We start from the raw sequence: 14,170 nt of genomic DNA, 5'->3' as shown, positions 1-14,170 counted from the left end.
CATGATGAGCTATTGATAGCAATGATCCTGAAAGATTTGCCCCAGTAATTTCAGCCGTTTGCAATACACATAATTAAGAATGATAACTAAATAATAACTTTTAGAGAGTTTAAAATCAAGTTAAGAAGTTACAAAAGCAGAGAACAATTCAATTCCAGGTTCACTAACAACACTGTGATGAAGCCGAGTGTCTCAGTATGGAGGAGAGACAAAGAGGACTTTGAACTAACCTGCTATAACTGTGGCCAAAAAGAACATAGCGCACTCGTGAGAGCAGAGGACAGAAACAATGGTAACATTTTTGTAAGTGCTTCACTCATAACGATGCTAACTGCAGACAAAGGAAGAGGAACAATGCAAAACCAACAAAGAACAACACATCTGCATTCAAATTTGTGGACTGAAACAAAGAGGGCTTCTAGTTTATACTGGGACAGTGTAACACATAATAACAGACATTAGGAAGTTTAATGCGTTTGATGAGGCCTTTAAATGATTTTTTATTCAGTTTTTGCAGGAAGATCAAATGTAGCATTGAAGAAATGTGCCACAGGAGTGTACACTTGAATGAAGACATATTGTTGACATAATGTTGGGTGTCATACTTACTATGATATTCAGACATGGCACAAAATTGTAGGTGACTACCAAACAAAGCAACTGTGGCCATATGCTGTAATGACTGTTGCAGTAATGTGCAGCAGGTGTTATAACAGATACTAATTGTGTATTGTTGAATTCAGCTGTGTGAATCCATCTATTAGAGATCAAGAGAAAATATTATTATTATTATTATTAACTATATTATGTGAGTTGAAATAAAGCTTGTATTCCCTTGTATTAATAATATTAATTATTAACTATTATAATATTAATATTGTAAGTGAGAGTGCAGTTAGAACAAGATAACCTGCAGAAGGGCTACTTCTTACTTTTATTTTGTTATTATTTTGCAAGCAATTTTAATTGAGTGCGAGGTGTCTATAAATAAACTGTTCTTCTTATTATTTATTTTTACTTTTATACTTTAAGTACATTTACAAGTGTATACTTTTTCACTTTTACTTGTGTAAATAAGTTGAATAAGTACGTCAGTCTGTACTTGTACATATTGAAGAATCTCTGTATCTTTCCAAACTTTGCTGTACTTTAATCAGTAGGTGAGGCTTACAGGCCAGTTCTTTTTTAATAGGTATAATCAATCATGGCATAAGAACATGTATAGAGACTGTTTGTATATTTAACTGAGCAGTAGTTTAATAGTGGAATTGAGCTATTGTAGTTCCAGAAGTTTTGAAAACCTGTCTCAGTCACAGGACACAGGGGTGTCACGTGAAGTGAAACTTTCATTTTTGTGCAGTGGGAGTGTCTGACCTCTAATATAAAGAGCAGTGATTGATACCACAGAAGGGAAATAGTGAAAGGCATCACAGGAAGCTGTTGAATTTCTTCACTATCTAAAGGTAAAGGTTACAAAAAAGTTCACTTCTTCTACAGTGATTTATGCTTTTGTGTTAGTGTTACATTAAAGGTACAAAGTCTGACCTTGATACTCCAAAGAGACAAAATCTACAGAGTCATTTTGCTACTGTCTTCCAGATGTTGAAGATTACTCTGTGTTTGTCATTCGGTGTGTTTCTGTGGGGATTTGCTTCATGCTCTATTGCATGTCCTGATGTGAGTACTTCCCCAAACAACGCCACCTGCTGCAAGGCTAAAATCAGCTTTGGCTGCTGTCCTCATGCACATGAAAGTCAGAAACTTTCCACCAGTGCAGTAACTTGATTGTTGGTTGTTAAAAGTTCTGCTGGTCTTACTTACTTTGCAGGCCATGTGCTGTGCCGACCGGGTCCACTGCTGCCCTTCAGGATATCGCTGTAACATGGTTACCATGAATTGTGAGAAATTAGACCAGCCGTGGCTGACCATACCCATGGTGAAGAAGGAAGCTGCAGAGAAACCAAACACCCCTGAACTACCTGGAACTCCAGTCCAGGAGCTTAAAGAGAGCCACGTCCCAGATCAAATAAAGAAATCAATGGTCTACTGTGACAGTTACACCTACTGTCCTGATGGCACTACTTGCTGCAGACACCCACAAGGAGGCTGGTTCTGTTGTCCCTACTCTCCTGTGAGTCAGGCTAAATATTCTTGTGCCATAAGACACATGATTTTAATAAAATTCCTTTTAGCTTCCACTGTCATGAAACAAGTTTGCAGCTATGATAATTATTCTTTTGAGAGACTAAAAGTGTTTCTTGCAGGGCAAATGTTGTCTGGATGGCTACCACTGCTGTCCAATTGGATTTGACTGTGACCACACCTACACGCACTGTGTGAGGGAAAAACTCACATATCCTTTCCTCCGCAAGCCAGCACTACCTTCAGGACCTGCGTCCTTCATCCCATCTTCAGAGGAAGACGACAATTAGAAGAAGGTAGGCAATGCCACACTCTAACCACTTTTATAACCTTTACATGTGGAGAACATCCTGGGATAATTTCACTCACTGTTCAGATCAATTTTAAAGGCTACATTTTAGACCTTTCTTTGTTTACTGGTGTTATCAAATGATGGCGTGCACATCTGATCACCAACCAGGATTTAACAACAGCTAAATATACTGATAGTTGTGGGTTTGATCATTTATGTTGACAGACTACTGTGACATGATGAACCTGCTCTAACCAGCTGTTTCTTGTCCTGATGAGGTCATAGAGTATTATTACCAAATTTGGATCTTTCAGCTCTGTGTAGTATTTCTGCATAGTTTTGCAGCCTTGAAAGAGTCCTATAAATCCAAAGTATGCTGGCTTCCCAAAACAAACAGCAGACAAGCTAATTCAGCTACTAGCCTGCAAGCATAGTGAAGCATATAGCAGCCCAAGGACCAGAAATCACAGCTTGTTTCTGCGGCCCCTTAGTGGCCAAATGAAGAGTGGCTAGATAGAAAACTTAGGGAGAAACTTAGTGAGATGACTATAATATGTTGTTCTAACACAAAGACTTTCACTAATTTCAGGCCCACTGGAGAAAGAGTCACCAGTCATCTCCACAGACCAGCTAAGCAAACTTTTCACTGAGGTCATCATGTGTTGAAAATGCCTAATCCCTATTGTAGAAATAGGGAAATCATTAACGATTTCAAGCTAATCTCAAATCATCTTATCGATTGTTTTTTAAATAATGAAAATGTGTTTTTCATCTATTCCAGTCTCCTATACTGCCTATGTGACTGAGTGTCAGTGAATATAGACAAGTATGATGTTACAATGGTGAGGTGAAAATGTTTTGATTTGTTTTATGATTTTTTTCCATTCCTTTGTATACTTTTGTCTAGCTTCACCAATAAAAAAAATCATAGCATCTTCTTCCCAGCTGTGTCATGCAGTCATTTATTTATCATCTTTTCACGTCACAGTTTGAGTGCCCATGAACACCTCAGCCTGCCCAATACCAGTCCAGCATAATGCATTACTTGAGGAATAAAGTTGAACAAACCACATATTGATTTTCAAACTCTGTATATCAATGTATGTTTGCACGTTCCAGTATTAAAATAAGAATTGCTGTACCTACTTCCTTTTTTCCTATGAAAATATGAAGAAATATACACAAGCAGACACAAATTATGTTACCATGCATAATGGTGGATTGGAATGGCAATTGAGAACCGGTTCTTGTTCCCAGTAGTCCAACTCCTTGGAATTTTCAGTTTCTTTGCCTATTGATCCAGGTTATTGGTTCCACTTGCACACAGTGGATTTTAGTTTGTGTGCTGGAGGAGGAAAATGGTGACGCAGTCTACACGGTGGATATGGACATTACTTTTATTTTCATTGCACAAAAGGAGGACTATTGTGAAGTGGAAACTACATCCAGGCCAGAAACAACTACATTATGCTCCTAACACAACTTCGTCTCTTTGTAAGCACCTGCACAGATACCATGTTAATGTTAAGCTACCCAAGAACCCAGAGAGATGTTAAAGCTGACAATATGTGTAATACATTATGTTTTTTGAGTAATGGCTCCAACACTGATTACAACAAAGAGGGGAAATCTACACATATATAAACATGCACAAACAAAGCATACAATTAATTTGCAAAAATTAAATGTTATTGATATATTGTTTAGTGATGGTGGTGACTCAACGAGAAGCCATTGAGAATTAATAAGAGAATAAAAAAAGAATTAAATCAATAAGTGATATCTAAATGGGATCAGAGTCGCTAAATTCTTAATTTAAATTCCCATCTGATCAGAACACCACAATTGTTCCAGTTTTTATTGGAAATTATGCAGTTTAATGTCTCACTGCACTCTGAAATGAAAGCACAGTAAATCAGTAAATCAATTTATAGAGGAAAATGTATTCTAAACTTTTGTGTCATCAATGTAGCCACAGTTGGCAGATATAACAGCTGAAAACACCTGAGACATTCTTTCTACAATAGAGATCAAATGTTCTTCAGAAAGTTCTTCGCATATCTGTTGCAGAAGTTCCCATAAATGTGTGGAACTTGTAGGTTACTTTGTTTTCACTTTTGTCTGTTCGTCCCAAACCAGCTCAATAGGGTTTAAGTCTGGAGACTGTGCTGAACACTCCATGTTTTCAAGCTTACCATCTTTAGTAGTAGTTCTGGTAGTAGTTCAGGTAGTTCTGGCCTGGCTTGCACTTAGGTTTTGTGTCATTATCTTTCTGTAGGATGAACCCCTGACCAACTAGGCGCATACCAGAGGATATTCCATTACGCTGCAGAATGCTGTTGTAGCAGTTTTGGTTCAGGGTTTCTCTCACTCTGTACCACCCAAAAACCCAGACCATTACACTTCCTCCCCCATATTTGATAGTTGATGCCACACACTGTGGAACCATCCTTTCACCTACTCAACAGCACACAAAGATCCTGCGTGATGAACCAAAGATTTCAAATTTTTGTTCATCAGTCCATAATAGCTTCTTCCAGTCTTCAGTAGTCCATTGCAGTTCAAAGTCTTCACAGTTGAAACTGAGACTTGCTTACTACGACCACTATTAAGCTGTGCTTGAAGCAACCTATCACACAAGCTGTTAACTCTCAGTAACTTTTCCTCTGATTCAGTTGTGGCTTTGGGTCTGCTAGACCTCTTCCTGTCAGAGATTGTCCCAGTTTCTGAGTGCTTTTTGATGGTGAAGGAAACTGTACGCACTGACACCTTGCCTTTATTAGCAATTTCTCTGTAGGAAAGACCTACATTCTCAAGTGTTATGTTGTTGTTATGTGGTCTGTCTCTCGTCCATTGTTAATTGCCTTTTTCTCTGCATCAGCTTTGGGTAACCTTACCTTTGTTTTAACCTCTGGCAATTCACCACTTACCTTTGTACCATTACAAGCTATTCATTGGAATTGAAGTGCAATAAATAACTGGCAAAATTGTGTTGTTCTAAAACTTTTGACCGGTAGTGTGTGTTGCAGTAAAAGCTTTTTAGTAAGTCTTACAACTGCTATAATCCGAGAGAGAGAGAGAGAGACAGGAAAATATTCTGCAGACAAAAACTTCATCATGACAGAAAACAAAACAACAATAACAATCCTTGTTGGTCTTGCAAGCTTAAAATGCTTCTTGCAGATCTGTTGCCGTTAGCTTCTCCCATGTTATGTTCACTCTTCTGGAAACTCTCTGCTGACACCTAATGTGGAAAATGCAGAACAACATCAGTGCTAATGGAATAAATCTGCCCCTGCTCACCCATTCAGAGCATACATATTTGAGTAGGTGTGGAGTTGATATCTGAACCAAATATTACATCAGTGCCTCACAAAGTTGAAAAAAGCCATTCAGCGTATTTCAAGCTTCCATGTAAATGTTGGTGACTCTCTCTCTCTCTCTCTCTCTCCTTTTTTTCTTTTCTTTTTCCTTTAAAGAGGGGGAAAAAAAACAGGGATGTCTTGACTGTAAAGAGGAAGCTGTAGTGATGTAAAATGTTTTTGATGAGTTTTCTGTGCAGTCTAAAGAGACAGGTCTACATAGAGTTTCAGTGTAACTGTTCTACAGTTTAGAAAGTGCTGATTTTGATGAGTTGGACCATTTAGAAGCACTTCTTAATTCTAAACTGTAGCTTGCTGCACATTTCTTTCAATAACACATCAGAGAAAAAAAACATTGCCATACTTAATGTGCAGACAAAATGTTTTTTCACACTTTATTCTTACTCTGATGTATTAAGTTCCTTTGCAAGGCATGTACTTCTAGCTAACATTTCCAGCTAATTCTGGATAAGAGACAGAGACTAATAGTTAGCTTTCTTTCCCATTTTGCAAACACCAGAGCCAGCTCTAACACAAGACAGCGCCGGCTCTCCTAAGGCTCAAGTCATTCACTGTGATTCTCTACATTACTGCCAGGGGGGGATGTCTTGCTTCAAGGTATCTACTGTCCCCACCCACTGGTAAGGATTATACATAAACTGTTTAACCCTGTAACACAAAGTGTGTAATATGAGTTTAAAAACACGAGTTTCTGAGTGTGATACTTTACCCTAACCTTAACCTTCCCATATTTCAGCCTGCTTAAGATAAACAAACTGTGAGCAGTTAATTACACAAAAAATCCAGATCTAGAAACAACTATTAATTAAAAAGATATGTGCACATTTTTATTTATTTATACATTAATATATATATATATATATATATATATATATATATATATATATATAAAATCAAATATATTAATATATATATTTGAACACTCAAGTTTCAAAATATTACTTTTTTTAACAAAAGAGCAAATGATTTTTTTTTTTTACAATCCTATAAAAGCAGCTGTTCCAACTCAAACACTTGCACTGATTTCAGGGCCAGTGTTGTGCAGATAGGCAGCACAACAGTATGGATACAACTGTGATCTTTCCTTCTTGAAACTCAGAAATTCTTACCCTTGAGATTTCTTGGGGCCACATAAACAATATTGAGACACGATGTTGAATGTTGAAACAGTTTTCTTTGTTTTTGGAGCTAATATTAGTTTAGTCAAGATTTGCTGAAGAATATTGCACATACTGCAACATCTGAGACAGAATCAGATCACAAGAAGACAGTCAGTGGATAAATGAATAGAAAAAAAATAAAAATGATGTAATGTGAGTTTTCATCTATTGGTGTGACTGGTTGCCAGATCAGACTGCTCAGGGCATAAAGAAGTCCAAGACTGTAAGATGAAAGATTTTTTGTTTTGTTTTATTCTTTCTTTACTCCTTTATGTGTCACCAATACAAATATAACTGAGGGCTGACCAGATCAAGTAATAAATAAAACTCATGCTGAATTTGATCAAGTATACAAGTCAGGCGCCACAGCCGGGTTTCTGCGGGCAGCAGCACATTTAGAATTATTAAGAAATGAAGAAGCTGTTGGAGCAACACACTTAGATAAGGAAGGAGGAGGTAAAGTTACGGTAAAAAGAAAATACGGAAGTGAATCAAAGACAGGTCCCATTTTACAGTCAACACTTAAAATAATGTAAAACGGCTTTAATGAAATGCAACAGCTCATAACACAGAGAGAAGCCCCATGAAAGGAGAACTGACAGAAGCACCAGTTATCATGTTTTTTGCTGTCATCACGGACGAGGGTTATTATAGTCCACCAGAAATGAACTAAATGCTTAAACTAGCGGTGAAAAAACATTTTAGTCAAAACTACAATAAATAAATGTCAAATAGAGAGAAAATGTCTGTCAGTCTGCCCCAGGGCAGCTGTGGCTACAACTGTAGCTGCCTCCACCAGTGTGTGAATGTGAGAGTGAATAAATAGTAGCATTGTAAAGCGCTTTGAGTGCGTTGAAAAGCGCTATATAAATCCAATCCATTATTATTATTATTATTATTATTATAGGCTTCACCAGTATGACCAAATTTATGAACACATTAAGCAATTGACCCATTGGTCCATTTATTTATTGAAAACCACATCTCTACATGTCAGGACATGGATATGAAATCAAATCCAGAGATACAACAGATTTCAGTGGAAATATAGTAAAGGGGGGAGGCTGGCACAGTGGTTAGCACTGTTTCTGCACAGCAAGGTCCTGAGTTCAATTCCACCATCAGGCTGGGGTCTTTCTGTGTGGAGTTTGCATGTTCTCCCCATGTTTGTGTGGGTTCCTTCCGGGTACTCTGGCTTCCTCCCACCATCCAAAGACATGCAGCTTGTGGGGATAGGTTAATTGATTAATCCAAATTGCCCATAGGTGAGAATGCGTGAGTGAATGTGAGCGCAAATGGTTGTCTGTGTCTCTATCTGTTAGCCCTGCGACAGACTGGGGACCTGTCCAGGCTGTACCCCGCCTCTCACCCTATGACAGCTGGGATAGGCTCCAGCACCCCCGCGACCCTGAAAAGGATAAGCAGAAGTGAATGGATGGACGGACGGATGGATGGATGGATGGATATAGTAAAGGGGAGTTAAGCCTGCTTCCAGAGATGATAACCAACTACATATGGTAGTAATTTAAAGGAAAGATGTAAATATGACAGAAAGCTGTTTGAGATGAAAGGACAGATCACTTTAATTTTGACATGTTCCAATTGATATTCGTAGATAAGCACTACTTGATGTGACTGCTGGTTGCTGTTGCAGCTGATTATAGAAAATCCTTTATTGTGAAATGGTTTTCAGAGACGTGCTCTTTCCTGAAACCAAGAACAAAAAGAGAAGCAGTGAGAAAAAGAAGAAATTCACTGTGATATATTCGTTATAACTTCCCATTTCAAGTTACAGCCCACAAAGTGGTTTTCTTGGATAAAGCGATCTTGTATATTAATTGAAAGTCAAATCAATTGCTAAAATCAGCAACTACCAGTACATATCTTTCTGTCCTTTTTATACATTATTAATCACCAAGATGCAGTTCTGAACACAGGACTGAAGTCCACAATTTAGCGATCTTGTTTGATTCAGTAAAAGGACTAGATGTTACAATCCCTGATAATGTATTGCTTTAAATGCAGAAAATCTTACACATCATTGTGTGCCTCAACTTTCGGTCTTTTACCCAAGCTAATCTGCCATTTTTTCTTCCTTGGTTAGGTTTAGGGATTAGAGATCTGATCTAGATTATCATATTAAGATTTGGGACACATCGTCAGTAGTGCTACTTGGATTCATCGGGTGTTTCGGTCAGTATCACTAGACACCCTCATTCAAGGAGACCCTGCCAGGGTTGATCAGGTGTGCCACTGGTTTATGTTAAATTGTTATTTCTTTTCTTTCTTCTGTTTAGTTTTCTACATCTTATTTTCTTCTGTCTATTCACTGCAAGTGAGAAATAATACTTACCTTTTTAAGATGTATGGAGCGTCACTTCTTCAAAGGGATAGAAAAGGTGATAGAGAGAAGTAAGACAAAAGGGATAAGACAGGAGTGAGCAGAGAGGAGAGCCGGAAGGGGGGCGCCCGATCTGGCTTCCCACACCTCCCCGCCTTTCTGACAAATGCTGAGGACTCTATAATAAATGTGGTCAAATTTACAGTAAAGCACAAAATTGAACCCGCACAGAGAAGCTGCGGTGTTTTGGTTTAAAAAAAAGAAAGAAAAAAAAAGACATCAATTTACATTTAAGCTGATGATGCTTAGATTCACTCACTGAATTCTATCTTTATAAATCAGCCATGTCAGCTTGTGTAACATTAGCTAATGTCTTGTTGAATTCAGTTGTGTGAATCCCCAAAAAGCAGCAGCACAGGCCAGCTGATTGCAGCCTGAACACAAAATCAACTCAAGCTCACAACAGAAATTATTCTGATTATTTCCTCACACTGCACCACTAGAACCAAGCTTAATGTCCCCTCACTTCACTTTAACCCCGGAGTATATCGATTTTTCTGTTTAATTGTGGATGCAAAGTCACCCATCTATGCTGTAGGCAACAACAAATATAGCTGTTGTTTTCCCTGCTTGTGTTCGCAAATGTTCAAGCTGAGTATATCATTACAATTACAATGCAAGTTGAAATAAAGCTTGTATTCCTGTGTTTTAATATTATTTTATTATTACATTGAAATGGTAAGTGAGAGCGCAGTTAGCACCAGAAAATTTGCAGAAAAGCTACTTTATGTTTTTATGTTTTACAAGCAATTTTAATTGTGTGTGAGGTGTCCTTGAGTGTTTAGAAAGTCTTTAAATAAAACGTGTCATTATTATTAGTATTAGTTTTTCCCTTTATTCATTAAGTAAATTTCCAGGTATATACTTGTTTGCATTTCTTACAGTAAATTAGTTCAAACAGTACTTCAATCTGTACTCCTACATATTGAAGAGCGTCTGTACGTTTGCCAGCTCTGTTGCACGTTGATGGATAGGTGAGGCTTACAGACCCACTCCTTCTTTATTGTGCATATACAATCATGTCATATGAGGTCGTGTGGGGACTGTATATTAAGCTGAGTAATTACAGCAGTTAAGTAGTGGATTTGAACTTCTGCAATTCCAGAAATTTTCAAAACCTGTCTGTCTTAATATGAGAGTCATGAGATAGAGGGGTGTTACGTGAAGTTAATCTTTCATTCTTACTCAGTGGGAGTGTCTGATTTGTACTATATAGAGCTGTGTGTGATACAGCAGAAGGGAAAGTGTGAAAGGCATCACAGGAAGCTGCTGAATTTCTTCAAGGTAACATTGGGCGTTAGTGTGTCACATTAAAGTTACAAAGTCTGACCTTTGTAGTTCAGAAAGAAAAAATTTGCAAAGTCATGTTGATTTTGTCTTCCAGATGTTGAGGATCACTTTGTGTTTGTCATTCGGTGTGTTTCTGTGGGGATTTGCTTCATGCTCTATAATGTGTCATGATGGGAGTACTTGTCCAGACACCGCCACCTGCTGCAAGGCTAAAATTGGCTTTGCCTGCTGCCCATATCCAAATGTAAGTCAGAAACTTTCTGTCAGTGCAGTAACTTGATTGTTGGTTGTTAAAAAGCTCTGCTCGTCTTACTTACTTTGCAGGCCATGTGCTGTGCCGACCGGGTCCACTGCTGCCCGTCAGGATATCGCTGTAACCTGGTTACCATGAAATGTCAGAAATTAGACCAGCCGTGGCTGACCATACCCATGGTGAAGAAGGAAGCTGCAGAGAAACCAGACCCCCCTGAACTACCTGGAACTCCACTCCAGGAGCTTAAAGAGAGCCACGTCCCAGATCAAATAAAAACTTCGGTGGTCTACTGTGACAGTTACACCTACTGTCCTGATGGCACTACTTGCTGCAGACACCCACAAGGAGGCTGGACCTGTTGTCCCTACTCTCCTGTGAGTCAGCCTAAATATTCTTGTGTAATAAAATTCCCTTTATCTTCCACTGAGATGAAGCAAGTTTGCAGCTATGATAATTATTCTTTTGAGAGACTAAAAGTGTTTCTTGCAGGGCAAATGTTGTCTGGATGGCTACCACTGCTGTCCAATTGGATTTGACTGTGACCACACCTACCAGCACTGTGTGAGGGAAAAACTCACATATCCTTTCCTCCGCAAGCCAGCACTACCTTCAGGACCTGCCTCCCTCTTCCCAACTTCAGAGGAAGACGAAAATTAGAAGAAGGTAGGAAACGCCACACTCTAACCACCTTCACATGTGGAGAACATCCTGGGATAAATTCACTGCATGACTCACTGTTCAGATCAATTTTAAAGGCTACAGACCTTTTTTGTTTACTGGTGTTTTATCAAGTCATGTGATACCAATGCACACCTGAGCACCAACCAGGATTTAACAACAGCTAAATGTACTGATAGTTGTGGGTTTGATCATTTATGTTGACAGACTACTGTGACATGATGAACCTGCTCTAACCAGCTGTTTCTTGTCCTGATGAGGTCATAGAGCATTATTACCAAATTTGGATCTTTCAGCTCTGCATAGTATTTCTGCATAGTTTTGCAGCCTTGAAAGAGTCCTATAAATCCAAAGTATGCTGGCTTCCCAAAACAAACAGCAGACAAGCTAATTCAGCTACTAGCCTGCAAGCATAGTGAAGCATGTAGCAGCCCAAGGACCAGAAATCACAGCTTGTTTCTGCAGCCCCTTAGTGGCCAAATGAAGAGTGGCTAGATAGAAAGGCTTAGGGAGAAACTTTGTGAGATGACTATAATATGTTGTTCTAACACAAATACTTGCACTAATTTCAGGCCCACTGGAGAAAGAGTCACCAGTCATCTCCACAGACCAGCTAAGCAAACTTTTCACTGAGGTCATCATGTGTTGAAAATGCCTAATCCCTAATTTTTTGATTTGTTTTATGATTTTTTTCCATTCCTTTGTATACTTTTGTCTAGCTTCACCAATAAAAAAAATCATAGCATCTTCTTCCCAGCTGTGTCATGCAGTCATTTATTTATCATCTTTTCACTTCATAGTTTGAGTGCCCATGAACACCTCAGCCTGCCCAATACCAGTCCAGCATAATGCATTACTTGAGGAATAAAGTTGAACAAACCACATATTGATTTTCAAACTCTGTATATCAATGTATGTTTGCACGTTCCAGTATTAAAACAAGAATTGCTGTACCTACTTCCTATTTTCCTATGAAAATATGAAGAAATATACACAAACAGACACTAATTATGTTACCATGCATAATGGTGGATTGGAATGGCAATTGAGAACCGGTTCTTGTTCCCAGTAGTCCAACTCCTTGGAATTTTCAGTTTGTTTGCCTATTGATCCAGGTTATTGGTTCCACTTGCACACAGTGTGAAAAAGCCTTTTGCATTTGATGTTTTGTTAAGCTCTATGTCTGGATTTTGTTCTTTTGCACCCTCTGGTGGTGAACTGTGTAGGGTACAGTTGGTTGCAGTTGCACTCTTTTGCTAAGGCACATGGTGTCTGCATGCTGCAGCTTGCGGTTAGCTCCTCACGTGGAGAAAGTAATGTTTAAAGTTAGAGAAAGAGAAGAAATAAATGAGAAAGAAGATGGAGAAAAAGATAATAAGGCCATAAAGGACTATTTAGCCCCTCTTGGATGCCAGCTCACGAGGTTTGTATATTTTAAATGTTTTATTTTCTGTGATTAAGGACTATAGATTGATTGACACTAAGTACAAGAGTGCATTTTGATGTGATGTTTTTATTTTATTGTTTTTGTCTGTGAGCAGTTCTCACAGGTTGTCAAGACCAGAACAAACCCTGTTTTATAACTCTACATCATGCCTACGTCAATCCTTGAGGGTGCTACACACAGCTCTATATAGTACAGGTCAGACACATTTTAGTTTGTGTGCTGGAGGAGGAAAATGGTGACGCAGTCTACACGGTGGATATGGACATTACTTTTATTTTCATTGCACAAAAGGAGGACTATTGTGAAGTGGAAACTACATCCAGGCCAGAAACAACTACATTATGCTGGAGTTAAAAAGGAAATCATGTAATCAATTTATAGAGGAAAATGTATTCTAAACTTTTGTGTCATCAATGTAGCCACAGTTGGCAGATATAGCCGGTGAAAACACTGGTCACATTCTTTCTACAATAGAAATCAAATGTTCTTCAGAAAGTTTTTCCCATATCTGTTGCAGAAGTTCCCATAAATGTGTGGAACTTGTAGGTTACTTTGTTTTCACTCTTCTGTCCGTTCATCCCAAACCAGCTCGATGGGGTTTAAGTCTGGAGACTGTGCTGAACACTCCATGTTTTCAAGCTTACCATCTTTTATTTTTTCCTGAGGTAGTTCTGGCCTGGCTTGCACTTATGTTTTGTGTCATTATCTTTCTGTAGGATGAACCCCTGACCAACTAGGCACATACCAGAGGATATTCCATTACGCTGCAGAATGCTGTTGTAGCAGTTTTGGTTCAGGGTACCTCTCACTCTGTACCACCCAAAAACCCAGACCATTACACTTCCTCCCCCATATTTGATAGTTGATGCCACACACTGTGGAACCATCCTTTCACCTACTCAACAACATACAAAGATCCTGCGTGATGAACCAAATATTTCAAATTTTTGTTCATCAGTCCATAATAGCTTCTTCCAGTCTTCAGTAGTCCATTGGCAGCATTTCATGGCCCAGGCAAGCCTCTTTGTCTTATTCTGATGTCTTAGCAATGGCTTTCTTGCTGCAACGCATCCTCTGATACCTGCAGCTCAAAGTCCTATCTTCACAGTTGAAACTGAGACTTG

At 38.7% G+C, this 14,170-nt stretch overlaps 2 protein-coding genes across 3 annotated transcripts; both read left to right on the top strand.

Annotated features, from left to right (window-relative positions):
• The first annotated feature begins 1,429 nt into the window (after nt 1–1,429).
• On the top strand, nt 1,430–3,448 carry LOC148096760 (progranulin-like). The gene is made up of 5 exons (XM_087835013.1): nt 1,430–1,463; nt 1,600–1,743; nt 1,829–2,131; nt 2,265–2,438; nt 3,024–3,448. Exons 2-4 carry the CDS (start codon nt 1,600–1,602, stop codon nt 2,430–2,432), a joined length of 615 nt encoding a protein of 204 aa, XP_087691139.1. The 5' UTR covers nt 1,430–1,463; the 3' UTR covers nt 2,433–2,438; nt 3,024–3,448.
• Nucleotides 3,449–10,762: 7,314 nt separating this feature from the next.
• LOC148096759 (progranulin-like) lies at nt 10,763–11,578 on the top strand. Of its 2 annotated transcripts, none has more exons than XM_087835010.1 (3): nt 10,763–10,840; nt 10,993–11,295; nt 11,411–11,578. In XM_087835010.1, the coding sequence occupies exons 1-3, from the start codon at nt 10,763–10,765 to the stop codon at nt 11,576–11,578; spliced, it is 549 nt and encodes a 182-aa protein (XP_087691136.1). The 2 variants fall into 2 exon arrangements, with proteins under 2 accessions (XP_087691136.1, XP_087691135.1); XM_087835009.1 differs by having other exon boundaries at nt 10,763–10,912.
• The last annotated feature ends 2,592 nt before the right edge of the window (nt 11,579–14,170 follow it).

This window comes from Neolamprologus brichardi, chromosome 22, assembly GCF_056152115.1.
Source record: "Neolamprologus brichardi isolate AB-2024 chromosome 22, ASM5615211v1, whole genome shotgun sequence".
In the NCBI taxonomy this organism is placed as follows: Eukaryota; Metazoa; Chordata; class Actinopteri; order Cichliformes; family Cichlidae; genus Neolamprologus; species Neolamprologus brichardi.
The sequence above is the reverse complement of the archived record's forward strand: the minus strand, read 5'-3'. Positions and strand labels throughout refer to the sequence as shown.